Source organism: Dasypus novemcinctus, chromosome 4 (assembly GCF_030445035.2).
Source record: "Dasypus novemcinctus isolate mDasNov1 chromosome 4, mDasNov1.1.hap2, whole genome shotgun sequence".
Taxonomy (NCBI): domain Eukaryota; kingdom Metazoa; phylum Chordata; class Mammalia; order Cingulata; family Dasypodidae; genus Dasypus; species Dasypus novemcinctus.
In genome coordinates, this window is record NC_080676.1 from 96,961,057 (window position 1) to 96,978,961 (window position 17,905).

The 17,905-nt window shown below is 38.7% G+C and overlaps 1 protein-coding gene across 2 annotated transcripts in view; it reads right to left on the minus strand.

The window, feature by feature from the left end:
- ALCAM (activated leukocyte cell adhesion molecule) overlaps positions 1 to 17,687 on the minus strand; it is a 191,830-nt gene extending 174,143 nt beyond the window's left edge. The window contains exon 1 of one of the 2 annotated variants that reach the window (XM_004460199.4): positions 16,671 to 17,687. In XM_004460199.4, the coding sequence (XP_004460256.1) occupies positions 16,671 to 16,743 (73 nt within the window). In that variant the 5' untranslated portion in view covers positions 16,744 to 17,687. The remainder of the gene's footprint in view (positions 1 to 16,670) is intronic. The other variant, XM_004460200.3, reaches the window with a different exon arrangement.
- Between the last annotated feature and the right edge of the window lie 218 nt (positions 17,688 to 17,905).

Consider the following 17,905-nt stretch of genomic DNA (forward strand, 5'->3'; position numbering starts at 1 on the left):
TTCTGTGCTATGAATATATTATAAACTGTCTGCATGATTGATCAACCTGCTCATGAAATCTCTTTTGTAACATTTTCCCATATACTGGAAAATGTCCTTATTCATAGGTTCAATCTCTGAATTAAAAACAGGAAAATTAGATAATACCAGTCTTTCACTGCCTACTGAGAATGTGCTCCTACAATTATCTTGGAAACCAGAATCATTTTAGTATCATTAGGCACCTACAGTTCTAAAAATAACCTAGTTTAAATAAGTTCTAGATTTTTCTGCATGATTTCATATTTAATAAGCAGGCTATGTTCAATGTCTTTCAAAGTTCTAGAAGAATGCTTTATAGTTATAAAAATTTTTATTTTATGTAATCTGGATTAGCTTCTGAAAGAAAATTAGGCCAATTTAAAACTTTATTTGCATAGAGTGGGTAGAATATGGCAAATACTGTTTTTTCATATGTACATATATAAAGACACCACAATTCAGATTTTTCATTCTATAACTAAATTTTTTTAAATTGTTGAAAACTGTCTCAGTATTTATATTTTTTATCTGTGAAAATACGTTGCTGTTTTAAATAGTCTTCATTAACAATAAAATATTCTAATTTTGATTAAAGCATTTATTCGATCATCATATGTACTGGGGAAATACTATATATCAATAGACACCGTATAGGGAAAAAAAGATTAAGACTGAACCCTGCCTTCCAGGAACACAAAAATCCACTAAGAGTTAAAGAGAAGAATAAATAGGTACTGAGAGTTTTAACATTATAGATGAAATAAACTCTGAAAGGACAAAGAACAAGCACTTTAAGCAGATCAAGAATTTTGGAGGAGTTGGCATCTAAACTGTGCCATGAAAGATAGGAGTATCAGTTATTCAAGCAAAGGGAAGGTGATGGGACAGAAGTTAAGGAGAGGGTATTCTAAAATAAGACATGACCAGGAAGATCATGAAACACTTAGAAGTATGACTGGAGTATGGAATTCCAAGAACATCTGTGCTGAGAAAGGTAAGGATTTCAAATGCCATGCTAAGTCTGCATTTTACCCTAATTGTAATAAGGAGCCCTTGAAATGTTTTAAGCTGAGCAATTACAGGACTCTATTTGTGTCTTATACTATTCTGATAGTAGAAAGGAGAAAAGGCTGGAGGAAGACAAGACCAAAGTTTGGGAAACTCATTAGACTGTGTTTACTTTTTTTTACTTCCTTAAAATATTATGGCCCCTGGGCTCTATTTTACTCAATCTACAGTGGCTACATAAACCTGTCTTTTAGGGACACAACTTCCAGATTCCTAAATTAACCTTGCCCTACTTACGCTAATAACCTAAAACGACAATGTGCTCTCAGACACTATGAACTACAGTCTGCAATGTGCCTAATTTTGGGGTTTAAATTTACCTTTAAATTTATTTTTCAACCTCAGGATTGCAAAGCAATGACATTTCATTATCAGATGGAAATTCTGTCACAATGAATATGATACTAATGATGAATAAGCCCTGGTGTTTGTGTAGTATTTATTTATTTTACAAAGTGAGTAGATTCAAGGTTATGTTCTATAAATAATACGACATCACCCTCATTCATATTCCATTTTGTAAGGAGGGTGTTGGAGAGGTACAGCTGATAATTTTATAATCTTGAAAAATCCATGGCCTCTCCTCTTTATGTACCCAAGGTGGTAAATTGGGCATATAATTATATTTTGAGGCAGGGGAAAAGACTAGCTAGCATTACTTAAATACTTGAATAATACTAACATTTGTTGAGACTTTATTATTTGATAATCACAGTGTTGAACAAGCTTTACATGTATTCATGTAATAATCTTCACAACCAATCCTATGAGATAGGTACTGTTAACCTTGCTGGCTAGATTATGACATCGGAGGGATTAAAAATCTTGCCCAATGTCACCCAACCACGAGGTAGGGAATGCAGGTTTCAAGCTCACAAAATTTGTTTCCAGTAGCCACTCTAACTTATAATAGAAGTAAATAGAATAAAACAAGCACTTACTTTAAGAATGCAGTAAAAAGGTGATTAGTTAAAACCATGAAGAAAAAATTACATGCCTCAATCCCCACACTGTGCTCTTAGCATCAGCATTAAGGAGATTTCTAATTTCAACATGAAGGTTTAAAAGATATTTCTGTGTTGGCATTTTTTAAACTGCCCAGAGAAGTGCACCATTTAACGGATGACATTTTAATAATAAAATTAGTAGGTCAAACGTGTAGGAATATGCCATTTTCCATGGAACTCAAATAAAAAAGATTTCTATTTTGAATTAAAAAATAAAGGGATATCATAAAGTTTTAGTTTTTTTAAAAATTGCACCCTCAAGTCAAAGTTATTGTTTGCCATCTATTCAAACCTATACTGGTGTGTATACATATTCTTTTTCTAAATCAAAATATATCATATAGTATAATAAATCCATGAGAAAACTGAACTTCACACACTGAGTGCATAACTCCTTTATGTAGGAATATCTTATAAGTTTCCTTATGAATTTGAAGCCATTTAAATTTTTAACTCTTTTAGGACTTAGCAACAAAAGTGTTAAGTTTTGTGCAAAAACAAAAACTGTGTCAATGCAACCAAATTCAAAGGTAAAGTAATAATAGATAAGATGATGGGTGTTAGCTGAAATTGAAAAATGTAATTGAAATAATCTAAATCAAGGAAACATTTAGGGAAAAAAAAGAGAGTACAGATCTGCTTCCATGTAGAAATTTATAATCATTTAGTTAAAAATCTAGGCAGAATAATTAAGATAAATACCAGTTATTTTTCCTGTCCTATTCAAATAGCTCCAAAAAAATTAATACCAAAGACACACATTATTGTGTCACTGGAAATAAACTTTGTTCACTTTCTGATGCCTTGCTATATAAGAAAGAAGAATGATTCTCAAACGTATATCTACTTTATTTTCTTCTAGTGATTTATTATCCAAAGGATACAAAGAACTAAGAACTGGAGATTGAAAATATGTATTATCTGAAGAAGCATTTTTTGAATTTCATTGTAAGAGAATAATATTATTCAATTTCCAAAGTAACTTTCTTAATATTAAAAATAATTTTCACTATTAAATTGGAATTCAGCAGAAAATCATAATAAATAAAAGCATCCTACAGTGCTCATAAAAGTAAAGTAGCAGAGCTCCCTCTATTGAATTACAGCCGAGAAAATGTGCCTTGTATCTGAAATCATAATTTCATCTGCCAAATGACTACCTTATAATAATTGGAAATATTTTTCTTTCCAAGGCCTAATATCATTCAAAATTTTAAAATGTATATACAATATCAATTTCTAAAAATAATGTAGTAAATACATGTGTCTTTATAATTTTAGGGCTAATGTTTTTTTCTTTGCAGTTTTTGTTTTGAAGATCATACATTTTAAAACTATAATTTTAAATCTGTGCTTTTCTTTGATTTTTTACCTCTGACTTGATAAAAATTAAAAGTTACTTGACATTCATGTCTTATGAAACATTTAATAAGATACTTTTTAATTTTGTTATGAAATTCCAAAATGTACTCAGATGGAATTGAAAAATATCTTTCAATCAGTAAAATGAGGAATTTCACATATATAATATGAATATGAAGAAACTGACATTCTTATATTATGAATACTGAAAAATGTGATTTGTAATACTAATTTGTTCAGAGCCACTGTGCACCAGGCATTGAAAAAAGCACTATATACTAAATACCTTCTTAAATATTCCTATCAAATGAAGTCGGTAGTATTGTTATCCTCATTTTACAAATGAGAAAACTGAGACACAAGTGCTAGAAATTAAACTAAGGGCTCTGACCCAGAGTGCATGATATTGTGCTTATAGGCAATACAATCTGCTATGTGTTGGTAGTCTGCAGAAACTGTGTGCACTGACAGTCTACAAAACTGAAACAGTGAATGTATATTTTTAATATCATGGAGGTATATCCATACTATCTACACACACACCAAAAAAACACTTCTCAAGCAATTTAAATCCTTCTATCCAAACATTATGAATCAGTTCTAAAAGATAATAACCTCCAAACCATACCCCAAAACTCTACTCTTTTTTTCTGTTATATTCTTTATTTTAGCAAGGCAGCATATCTCTTATCAGCAAAGGGAAAAAGAGGTAAGCAGATGCAGAGTATGTTTTAATAAACAGCTGCTTACTTGCCATTCTAGTATGATAAGAAAAGTAATTTAATCTTATACCAAACAGGCATTTCTCAAAGAAATTTTCTATTTGAGAACTAGATTAGCAGTCACTGGGGTTGGGTTGAGTAAGAGATTAAGCTAAGGAGGTAAACTCAAAGGTGTATTATATTTTACTCTAGATCTTATAGCAAAAGCATTATTCATATTTTCAGTCTTAACCACCTCTGCAAAAATACAAAACCTGTGTCTTATAACCAACATAGCATTCTTCTTGAAAAGTGATGTACTTGTCATCAGGTAGAGAAGATGTTTGAAGAGTAAAGTATACTTGCCAAAATTTGAACATTTAAAACTAAATGCCAGGTAGAAACTACTATATTTATGAAATTACAATGTGTGTATACTAAGAGTAATTCTATTATAAATATTTATTGTATTGTTAAAGTGGTTATAGAAATGAAATTTTCTCTTACATACCATAATAGGTCCAAAAATTACAGAGTGAAAAGTATTCAATGCTTTGGAGTTTTATACACACACACATGTATACTCACACATGTGCAGATGATGGTACTTTCTATGAGCTTTTAAAATTTTTTGACAAGCCTATTAACATAAGAATTGTTCAAAATAAGACTTAAAAATAACCGAAATTGTTTAGTAAGACCTATTGCACAGGGCTTATGAAATAGCATTAGTTAGATCACGTACACCATATATATGTACCTACAATGAACTAACACAAATATTTCGAAATAATTTGTGCAATGAAAAGCCATATCGACACTCTTACCACTTACATATTGTTGTCTTTTAATTGACTGTTTCAGCTCAGCCAGTCTGATTTCACACAGCATGACTCTCAAAATAAAAGCAAATATGGCTATATTCTAAAAGTTAGCCATCTTATGCTGAAAGAGCAATGATAATAATTCATCACAAACACATTTTCTCCCCCAACCTTTTGGCCTCATCTTATGTATAATAAAGTTAGGTACCAATCTATCTATTGCTTTTGTCTTAAATATGAGAGCATGTATCTGTTACTTGCATAATTCTCATTTATTCCCATAAGGATTATAATGAATAAAAACCAGGCTATTAGTCTGGTTAAAAAAAAAAGTTTCATTAGTATTACAGAGTTATGGAGAAAGTGTGAGGGAGGGGTATACCCATACACTTTTCTTGGTATTTTTTTAGAAGTACACACTCTTTCGAAAGGTATTTAAAAATTTCTTTTTAAATTGAAAATTCATATATTCTCTGACCCAGCAATTTCAACTTCGCAGGAAGTTTTACTACCAATAGTTTTGCATATACAGCATGTATTAGGAAGTTCAGTGCTACACTGTTTGTAATAACAAGACTGCAAACAATTTACATTTTCATGAATGGAGGAACTGGTTAAATTATGGTACAATAAAATCCAATACAGCCATTTAATAAAGTGAAGTAAAGCTCTATGTGCTGAAGAGAAAAAATATCTTAATCTCCAAGGTGTGCGCCTGAGAAAAAAGCTACTTGATTTTTTAAGGGGACTGTGTATATGCAAATGTTTGCTGGTATATGTGTATCCTAATAAGATCAAAGAAATACTCTTCTGAAACCCTACTGGAAGGTATTTGAACAACTTCAGAAAATCCCTGGTTTCTTTCTCAACCTTTGGAAATTCTACAGTTTATCTTAAGAGGGACAGGCACCTCTTCACCTCCACGAGTTAGAAACTATGTTCCTTCCCACCTCAGTGTCTTCACTCAACCTACATCTTCTGCTTAATTATTTTTCAGCACACTCCTCAAACATCACCTCCTTACAGATTTCCCATTTTTACTAACCCCATACCAGTTATGGCAATCTGATGACAATTCTTTATTTGTCCTTAAAATATTCAGTGAAACTTCCATTTAATAATTAATTATATGAAGTTATATGATAGCCAGTTGATGTCTGTTTTCCAGAGACTATATAAGTTCTTTGAGTGACTGTCCTCCTTGACCATCTAGTAACTTGTTTTTTTACTGTATACTCAACACCAAGTACAGCACATAGATAAGTACTGAATAGGTATTTGTTGACTGCTGTTATCCTTGTTGAATGGTCAGTTCACATGAGTGCTAATCTTGGATTGGTTAACAATGTGACCCTAGACAAATAGCTAAATAGTTGTAAGGTTCTTTGTAGCTCAAAAATCTTGACTTTATAAGTATATATATAACCATCACTAAGAACATTATTGTCTCTAAGAATTGTGGCTAATTCACTATTGAATTTTGTGTAAACTCAACTTGAGGCTTCAGTTATCTCAGTTTTCAAATAGCAGGAACTGAACAAGATGAACCTCTAAGTCACCTTCTCATCTTTCTAACAATGCTTTTCCTACGACATTTAGCTGCTGACCATGAACTTCATGCCTATATTCCATCACTCTCTCTCACAACACACACACACATAACACATACGAACACACTGACATTGAACTTTCCATAATTTTATTATGGAAAACTTGAGGTTTTAGCAGAAAGAAGCAGTATCCTTAAAGGATAGTGCTTGAACCTCTCCAGTACATCATATTTCCCTCCAAGAATCTAGAAGAGTATAAAGTGTGAAAATGGTGCTAAAGGATTACAGTAAAGGTCCTTGGTGGTGTCATATCCCCCACTAATACTGAGTGGTAAACTGCGAAAATAATCCTAATTCTCCCAATCACTCTTTTTTTGACATGTTTGGCAAGATGACTTTGCAGCTCCATTCAAAAGTTAGACTATTTCCCCACCCCTATATCTGAGCTCAGCTTGTGACTTGTCTTGGCCACTAGAATGTGGCAGCAGTGATGGTTTGCCAATTCTAAGGCAGTGTCTCAAGAAGCCTTTCATGCTTCTGCTTTCTCTCAGAACCCGGCTTCCCTTCCACTGAAAGAACAAGCCTAGGCAAGCCTGTTATTGAATGAAAGACCATGAAGGAGTGCCAAGTTGTCCTGGACAACCCCCAAAAGCAGAGCTACTTAGACAGATCTATATAAACTGCAGTAAAATGAAGTCTAGTAGAAACCAGAAAAACTACCAAGCTGAGTCCTGGCCAAACTGCCAATCTGGAGAATAGTGAACTAAATAAATAATTGTTGTTTTAAACCACTATGTTTTAGGATACTTTGTTATACAGCTTAATTACGTATAGGACAGGTAGCAGTCTTCTCATAGCCTTGCCTAATTTGGAGTCCCATATACAGAAACCTCCCAATTACCAGGGAAAATATTGAGAGATATGCTGAAAAGAGTTTTAGACATGGTGAAGAGGGCCCTCTCCCTTCATTCTACCCTATTAATGAAGCCAAAACTATAGCATACCTTAAACTGTGTGCATTCTTACTTTTCCTTTTCGTGGTCCCTTTTGTTTTCTGGGTATCTGAGAAACTCAAGAAATTGCTAAATCAAATAACACATAGGTGCCTGTATTAGTCAGTCAAAGGGGTACTGATGCAAAATACCAGAAACTGGTTCGTTTTTACAAAGGGTATTTATTTGGGGTACGGGCTTAAAAGAGATACCAGGCCATAAAAGCGTAAGTTACTTCCCTCACCAAAGTCTATTCTCCAAGTATTAGGGCAAGATGGCTGCCAATCTCTGCGAGGGCTCAGGCTTCCTGGGTTCCTCCCTTCCAGGGTCTTGCTTCTCTCTGGTTCAGGGTTCCTCACTTCCCCTGGCTTGCTTCTTCCTGGGCTCAAGTTTCCTCTCTTCCCAGGGCTCCAGCTTCAGCATCAAACTCCAACATCAAAACTCCAACATTAAGAACCTTCTATCTGTCCTTTGCCATGCCTTGTGCCTACTGGCACAAGAATATAATTACTTAATGAAGTAAACCTATGAATCCAATATAATCTAATATGCCCAGAGGAAAAGATCAGCTTACAAACATAATCCAATATTTCTTTTTGGAATTCATCAATAATATCAAACTGCTACAGTGCCTAATTAGGAATTATTTACACTTGGCATCAGCTGTCCTTTTCATACTGTTGGCCATCCCAGGCAAGATCACCATTTCTGATTGATATAATTATATCCTACCAGTAGGAAAGGACTTGCAGGTTTCCTTCAATTTTGGAACATTACAGTATCTTTTTAGATCCAAATTGACAGTGGGGTTACTGAGAAACCTCACAGCAGAAGAACAAAATAGGAATCAGGCAATTAGCTTAGAAAAGGTTTCAGCATCTGACAGTAATCTTCCTTAGGTATCTTCAAAGCTTAGGTATTTCAAACATCACTATTCCTTTGGCATATCAGGTCAATTTTGTTTTCATTACAATCCATGGGCCCCTCAATGTTCCACATCCACTACCACACTCTAGGGTGTCCATGCTATGATCCAGGCATTCTCTCTTATTCTTGGCAAGAATCGAGAACAAAACCCCATACTGATATTTCCTTGTACCTGATGCCTGTTAGAAACATGCACTTTACCAGGATGAAAAATGTGTTTCTTAGAGTTAAGTACTATAAAAACAGACATATACAAATGGAAATCATAAATAATTATGGAGGCCATATAATTTATCATCTAAATGGTGCACTTTCGAGAGTGAAAGAGAATGTCATTGAACATTGCAGCAGCGAGACAACAAGCATAAAACCAAGACTGTCTTGGACATAGTAGTATATCTGGTCTCCCTATAGATAATGGGCTTACTAAGTCAGATAGCACCCAAAGATATTAAAGAAATGAAAATAAATCCCGACAACAGTGATGTCGTCTGAGTGTAACCTGGGGAATTAGTGGTTCAGTAACTGCCTCTTGCAAGAACTCTCAAGATGAAGTTCAATGTCTAGCCCTTTAGCCCTGAACACCTAAAAGCTTCTCTGGACTGCTAACTAAAAGTTGTTCCATCTTTCAGAAATGAATTCTCACTAACCAAACCCATAAGCCAGTTTATTGGTTGACGTAAGAATAATTATTTCCAAGCTGAGAGAATGCTCATAATTTTTCAGCTAGAGCATCCTCACCCTGTAAACTAGCTATATATGAAGTCACATTATCAACAGAAGATTTCTTTTGATGATCATGGGATCAGAGCATGGAGAAGTTAATTATATGATTTGAATATTTAATAGCATTAGGTTTTTATGGTGAGTCTCACTGATCTCTATAAAAGAGCTACACCTGCCACAGGGGTTAGGCAGGTCCTATCTTGTAGTCAGGGTGCCCTTTGCTACCAGGGAAAGCGTTTAGATGGGTAAGAACCCTCAATAACTACATTTGGCTCAACCACTCTCATTTTTCTTAGTTTTCACTATTGATCAAAGCTTTTTTCCACCCTCATTCACAAGTTCCTTAATAACAGGTACTTTTTTTCTCACTAACATTTTATCAGGGTACCATCATGTCTCACTGCCCTGTGAGTTGTTCTTTCCTCAAAGATGACTGACATACAACTGTTCTTTCATCAGGTTTTTAAAATTTTACTTTCTGGTCTAGTTCTTGGGAAGGGGGTAGGTGTTATACAGCCAATTCCCAAATTCTTTGGGAAAGATTCTTTGTAAACCATGAATGACAATCCCTGCCATGTAGAGGAACTAAATTCTTATTTGCATTAATTCCATTTTATTCAATGCAAAGAAAAAAAAGTGAAGCAGCTTTCAGGTGCCAACCCTTTTGCAGAGCTGGAAGACAGACTGATGAAGATAAGATTTGGTATTCAAAAAGTTCATGATCAATTGAGGAAAATTTAAAATAAAAGTAACCAAAATTGGATCAGCTGACACCTGGAGTGCCATAGGCCAGTGGTGGACAAGATGCTCCCTGAGGGCATCTGGCCTTATGTGGACCTAGATGAGGCCAGGGGCAGCACCCTGCTTTTGATGGACTTGGTAGCCAATGAAAAGGCCATTCATGTAGACTTTTTCAATGATTTTGAAGATCTTTTTGCCAATGATGATATCCAATGAGACATGTCTCTTTTTGTGCAGGTCAGCAAGCCTGTTCCATAGCTGTGAGGTTGATCTCCTCAAGGACAACTAATAGGGTTTTTGAAGAATGGGTGGAAATCACTTGAAGTTAGGACATGGTTAACGAGAAAGAACAGTTTGTCTTAGCCATCAGGATATCTGTTGATCTCTGAATGTGATCAGCTTTTTTTCTTATTTCAATTTTAAAAAAGCAGTATCATTAAAAAAAAATTTTTTTAAGTAACCAAAATTAAATGTGATGTGAAGACAAATAGAGGAAAATATTGAAGACAATATTTATTCTGAAGACAAATATAAGAAAAAGGAAGTTAGGACATGCTCCAGTCCTTTGCATGAAAGGCAGAAAGTAGGAAGAAGTTGTCTTTTTTCATTCACGATTCAAGTAAAGTAATCTAGACTGGCTTAAACTAGACATTCCAGTTGAAGAGGATACAATTCTTTTTACATCACCTTCTGAGAGAGCAGTATCTTTGTGATTTATCCCAAGAAAATGTTGCACTTTGGAGACTGGTTAATATTCTAATTTACAAATTATTTAAATTCCTTTGCTAACATGATCACAATTTGGAATACTTAAAATAAGTGAAAGTAACTAAAAAGGAAGCCTCTTCAAGTTCCAATCTGCCCTGGTAATTTATGGATTCAATAGTACTGGTTTCTACTATCTACAGTGACCCCAGAATCTATTACAAGCAGCAAGCTTTTTATTTTCTTTTTTTTCCATTAAGCAAAGGATGAATATCCTATTAGAGGATATTCTGGCTGCAAAGCCAATACATATGATACAAATAAAGTTTGTCTTTCATTATCCATTCATTTATGGAAACTCATATAAAGTGATAAAATTAAAAACTTGTTTAAGAAAAATTATCATCAAGTGAGGGTAAAGTTTAAATAAAAGCTGAAAATATAAGTTTGCAGAGCTAAACAAATGACATGATGGAAATGTAATTGGAGGAATGCCAGAAGAATATACCATTTGCCATGGTTATAGGATGTTTCCTTTGTGAAATCCCTTGTGAAAACCAATGGCAGTTCTATGATTTTCAAATATTACTTGATTTCCTCATCTCAGGAATACTTTAGTTTAGACTTCAGTCAGGATTTTGCATCAGTTTATGGAGTGATAGAGAAAGAGCTGAAAAAAAGCCATAGAATGCTGGACAGCTATCTAACTTCTGATTAATCATCTCCTTCAACTTAGTTTCATTATGTGGGAACACTAAGAATTCTTGGAAGACCAGATGCAGGCATGTTTATTGAAGTACCTTACCTCAATGTCAAATTAAGTAATCCTTTGATGAGTTTTGTTTTGGACTATGCAGGGCTTTGATTTCCCCTTCAATGGAATGGATAATTGAGAGCTGGCTGCATAAATAAGAGAGGATGCAGCAAAAACTGATTTCATTCTTGGAACATAAACTACAATAATGGGTCATGAAAATTAGTTCTCATAAAACAATTACTGAATACCACCGCACATGTGGAACTAGTTCTAGCTGAAAAATATATGGTATTCTATTCAATAAAAAAGGAAAAAGATAATATAAATGTTGTTACTCAAACAGAGAAAGAACTGGATGAAAATATCAGTAATTCTAAAAGAGATGATAACACTTTATAGACTCTAGGAATACTATCATCACTGTAGTATATAATCTTATCAAATGGCCTATAATAACCTCTTCTTAAATATAGGTACATTTTAGTCTTGACTTTAATCTCTATTAGGGTTGGAAATTTTTGTATCAATAAAAAAGTAATGAAAACTTTAAGTGTACTTTTTTTGGTCTTTTTCATTTTTATTGAAACTAAAAAGGAGCTGAAATCCAAAAGTAATTATAAAATAAATGTCAATTCATCACCCACCACCCCAGAACAAATATTCTTCAGTGTTCCAATGAGCTAGTTCATATCTTCGTATGTCATATACATTTATGTATAAAAATAAGATAAACTTTTGTGAAAGCATAAAATTAACACCTTGAGAAGAATTAAGTTTGTTTCTGTGTATACACAGAGGTAAAGAAATATTCTTTTACCATTGCTGCACCTATATGGCTCTCCTGCATATTTAAGATATAAACTGCATGTGTCTACTTGAGTTAATAGCTCCAGGAAGTTAGAACTCTTTGATGGTGTTTTATGCTAAATAAATGACCAGAACAGAAAGAGGTGTGTTTGGGAAAATGAGACAACCTGATTATAAGAGCATTAAAATACTATCTGATAAAATGGTGCCATCTGACACCAAGTAATGCTGACAACTTAGACAGTGTTCAATTTTACAAAGGTCCATGTTTAATGGCAATGAATGTGAAGAAAAAAAGAAAAAGAAAATAGAAAAGAGAAGAAACATTTTGCCTGTATTTAATGAAATGGTCAAAGTGATAGTTAAGTAGAACAAACTAAAGGGTGTGGTTCTATTAATGATAAATAAAACTTTTGATTAATATAGCAAGTTTTATTTGAAAAACTCAAATTGCTGATCAAGGGAATTATTAATCCCACCAAATCTTGTCTGTGAGTCACGTACAACCAGAACCACTCATTCTCAGAAGAAGAATTTTACAGATGGGCAATTAAAAGAATGGAAAAACAACTCTCCGAAGGTCACAATATTCTTATATGGCATAGCTAAAAATTTAACACAAGAATCCTGATTCCCATATCAAGAGTTTTCTGATATGACTTAAGACCATTAAAGCAGGTTTTTACTGATTTTCTTCTTTTTAATAGATGAGAATAGATTCTTATTCTTCCCCCAAACTGTCATTAAAGAGAACAAAACATTCTATTACAAAAATAAGTTAGTTTGAATTTTCTAAAAAGGCAGAAAAGTTTAGAATCTGGTAAGGCAAAATATCTAGGATTTGTATAGGTTTTAAAACACTAGGAAAGCACTTAGTTTCTTACAACCATGGTCCAAATAAACTTCCTTGTTTAGAAGCAACTTTAGAGCCCACAAATAAGTCTCTATCACATGAACTTGTTAGCATCAACCATCACTCACTCACATCTTATTTTAGGAACTACATATGTAGTTTAAATAGAGGCAGGCTTGCAGGATGGATGGTTATACAAGAGGGATTTTTCTAGTTCTAAAATCTCTGCCCTTCTAGGGTCTCTTTTCCCAAGAGAATGGGTGACTAATTCTTCTCCATCACACCCAACTCAGGCTGGGAAGAGTAAGCACAAGATTTTTATAATGATTTTTAGAAAAGTAGAAAAAAGATGGCAAATTACTAAATTGGCTCTGCTGACACTTTTCTAGTAATATAATTTAAATGAATTTTTCCCAGTCAGAAAACATTAGAAAAATACTATTGGAAAATGACTGTGTTACCCAAATAGGTTTTTTTAAAGGGAGTTTTACTGAGATATATTCACACACCACACAATCCATCCAAAGTGCACAGTCAATAGCTCTCAATATAATCATGGAATTATGCATTCACCACAATCAATTTTAGAATATTTTCAAGGCCTAAACATAACATTTCATTTTAAGACATTAGGAACTGAGAGTTTGGGGGCTATAAGAGGTATCAGAAAGTAGATCCTTAGTTCATCCTTTTATTTTATACAAGAAAAAGCTGAACTCTACAAAGATTACATGACATGCTCAAGCCCTCAAGGTAGATGGTTCAGAAAGGCAAGCTTAGAAAAGCAGGTTACTGCAAATGGTGCCCCATTAAACTGTAAATTGCCATTCGATTAAATAAATCATCAAGGGAAAGGCAATATTTACTGGCTACAATGCTGTTTGTTGTTTTTAAATTAATAAACCTCAGACTTCAGATAGTCTGAAAATGACATTATTAGAGTTAACGCTATTCCCAAAGCCTGATGAGATAAACTGACACGTTCCAAGCATAATATCCCCCTGAAACAAAGCTTTATATGCCTGTGTCCTGGAATGAACCTTTTATCAGTGAGCAGCTAAGAAAAATCTCAAAAGAGGGATGGAGACAGACGAACCCAGTGAACAAAGAGTTAACTGCAGCCTCCCACCCCCTGTTAAATAATCAAAGATAAGCCGTTTTAAAGCAATACAAAATGTCACCACGGGCTGACGCTCTTTCTACGGGAATAAGGAGATTCTCGCTCCCCCGGATACTAGGTACAGGCTTGGTTGTCTTTATCTCCGCATTTAGTTTCGTGGTTCATATATATTCTCTCCGTCCCCTCCCCCAAACAGGTAACTAGCCATGCCTAAAATATATCAGTGACTACTTCGCGACTACAGGCCAAAACACCACGTAAGAACATGAGCATGTTCTCATGTACGGGAGGGGCGGCAGCAGTCTCACAAACTCAAGTTTTTGTCCTCTAGATCTGAACACACACTATTAAAACGGCTCCGGAAACGAAGGGCGGCAGGCGGAGAAGGGAGTTAGCCCCTGCGCCTAAGCCCGCCAATGGCACACAGCCCCGCCGCGCTCGGCTCTCCACGGGGCTCTGAAGGAGGCGCACTTGCCGTCCCCGATCAGGACTTGCGTCCTGACTGTGCAAACGGCGCCTTTCGGTGGCACAGTCATTTCTTTTAAAACACCGAGACCGCAGGGAGAATTTTTGTTTATATGCAAGCCGGGTAACTTCAGAGATCCACGGGTCTGCGGGTCTGAGGCGTCCGGCTCCCCCACAAGCTTTGGCAGGCCGCGCAGCGAGGGTGCTCTCAGCTCTCCGAAAGCGCGCAGCCGGGTGCTAAAGGAACCGGCCTGCGAAAGAGGTCTGTAGGCGGAACTTCTCTCCTTTCAGCAGTTAAACGTGCGAAAATAACTTGTCTTCAGACGTGGCCCAACAGAAAACAAATTCCAGGGCGACCACACGGTAAAGGGAACTGGGAGTGTGCGTGTGGCCCGGGGCTCAGCGCGGGGGCGGGGTAGAGGAGATTACATTCTCAGAGGCGCCCGAGGGTTAAACTGAAAACGAACTCTGGGCGTGTTGATCTTTGCATTTTGCAACTACATCACGGTAGTCCTTCCCTCTCTACCCTCCCCTTGGCTCCAGCTCGAGTGCCCTTCCTTTCCTTCTCCCATCCGAAACCGGGATCGAAAAGAAAAGTAATTCCACTTGGTGCCAGACCCAAGGGGATCTCTCCTTCCCACCTCCCTGGTGTTTTTGCGCTAACCCCGCCTGCTTTAAATCCGGTTCAACTCTGGTTTCACGGTCCCCGCCCCATAGCCGGAGATTGGTAGCAGACGTTTTATATTTCCAGTTCAGGACAGCAGGTGAGCTCATTACTTCACCCAGAAATTTAACTTTAATAAAGAGATTTAGAGAAAGCAACAACACGCCCCTCTCCCAGCACACTCACAGCTGCAGCCACCGCAGTTACAGCAGCTCACAAACACTTGTAATCTCTCCCTCAAGCTTCGCCCCCCAGGCCCTTTCCCTCTTTCCTCGGGAGAGATTCAGAGGTTTCCAAACCTCGTAGATGACCTCAGGTTGCTAACAACTGAAGGGCTATGCAGGAATGAAATATGTGAAAAGGAAGTAGGTTTTCCTTTGATAAAAATGTAAGGACAAACAGAAGCCAAAAGAAGAGGTAGGAGTTTAACTTGCAAATGTCTACAAAGGACTGACAATCAAAACTTCAAAATGGAAAGAAAAAAAAATCCCCTAAACCCTCAAATCTGGAGAGGGAATAAACCTGCTGCTCGGTCAAGTGACAATGAGTGCGCAGAACGCCCTATTAATACCAGCTTGAGTCAGCGACCCTGTGAACCCAGGGATGACAGGGGTAAGGGACATCCCCGGGGATGAGGAAAGGATTGTAATTGTTGAAGATGTTGCCTTTTTTCTTCTGAAGCTGTTCCAAACTGAAAACTGAGGTTGAATCGCAGGACCTTGGAATGTACAAGGTCCTCACTCACGTCTCACAAATCTGGCTGCTAAATCCAGCTCAGGCTGCGTTTCTTCTCCTGCCATCACCCATCACCCCCACACTCACCACCCCTTCCAGACAGGGAGCGGGCGGTGGGCGTCAAACCACGATTTATGCCTCAGGAGGATTTCTTTAAAGGGTGATTGAAGACCTCCCTTTCTCAACCCCTCCTATCCTTTCGTCACCTCCTATCAAGGGGAAGTTACTGGAATTTATTACGAATAAAGTGCGGGCAGTTATTTCCACCTAGAACTAAGCGAAAGGAAAACCGTCGGGCGGGGGGGATGTTTGACCAGGACTTTAACACTCAGAGACCTGAAAGGATTATCAGAGGGCTAACGCCCGCAGCGAAGCTGGAAGGCGCACCCGGAGGCGAAGAGAGGCAGGAGCTTGCCCGCGGGCCATGCAGCCCAGACCCCGGCCGCACCCAAAGTTGCTTAAGATTCACCCAGTGCCCCAGCTCGCCGCCCAAACTTTAGCTAACCAGCCTAGCCTAAACGTGGCACAGGTGAATGAGCCAGGGCTGTCCCTTTACCTCCCCCACGCACCTGGGCGGATAGCGCCAGGGAAGCGAGGCCAGCACCCAGGAAACGGGCCACGGCCCGCGCCGGGGTCCCTGCTCACCTGGTCTGAGGACAACCGCGGAGATCAAGAGGCAGAAGACCAGAGGGCAGGAGGGGGACGCCTTCAATGCCATATTCCTTCTCCTCCTCCGGGACCTCCGACACGGTCCGCACCGCAGGAGGAGGCGTCGTCCCGGGCCCCGCGCGACCGGTCCGTTCGCGGGTCAAGACACAGGGGGGCAGCGGCTTCTCCCAGACACACCGTCCCCTGGGCTGCGGCGCTGCACCTTTGGGTCTCCAACACACGTAACTTTCCACCAGGCAGTGCCCCCAACTCCTCCTCCCTCCCCTTCAACACCTCCCCTCGGCCCCCCTGGGCTGCTCTTCCGGGGCCAGGAGACCCTCTTTGCCACCAAGACACTTGAGTAATTCGGAAAGGTGTACGTGGTTCCTTTTGGCTGGTTTCTTCTTTTATTTCCCTTCTCTTGGAATAATAATAATAATAACTGCAGGCCAGTGTGCATGAAAAGCCCGAGTGCTAGGAAGGAATCGCTGGGGGCGGCAGCAGGCAGATCCACGCGATCTCTTCAGGGGGCAGCGGCAGCGAAAGCAGCAGCGGTAGCGGCGGCGGCGGCCTCCCGGCTGCTCTGAGTGGAGGGACTGGCAGGCGTGTGTAAGCCGCCTCTCTCCTCCTTCCCCCACCCCCTCGCCTCCTCCCTCCTCCCCGCTTCCCGGCCGCAGCGCCGAGCAGGTGGTTGGAGCGCGGATCCGCAGCCTAGAGGCGCTGCAGGACCGAGTGCGAGGCTCAGCCCGGCTCTGGAGCTCGGCTGGGAAAAGCGCGGGCCGCAGCGCCGGAGCGGGGTGGGCTGGGCTTCCGCGGGCCTCGCCCCCGGGGCCGCGCGCGCCAATGGGGAGTCGCCGCCCGAGCCGCACGCGCCCTGCCGGCCCCTGGGACTGCAGCTTCGTCCCGGAGCTGCCCGGATCTGAGGGCTTCGGCTGCTCACGTTCCAGGGCCCTTCCAGGCTCGCCGGGGTTCATTAAAAAAAAAAAGCTACCTGCCCTTCTCTAGCCCCAGGACGCTCCCCCACTGGCTCACTCCCCAGGGAGTGTCTGCGCAGTGACGGTGCAGCCTCTCTCTCTAGTGTGGTGGGGATAGAGGGGTTGGGGTTAAGCTCAGTGGGGACCGGCACCTTGGGTCCAAGGGCTGGAGGAAGGAAGGAGCAGAAGGAGGTGGCAAGGGTGGGAACACGCCCCCTGGAAGCTGGCAGGTACAGTTTGCCATTGGCCGGGGGCAGT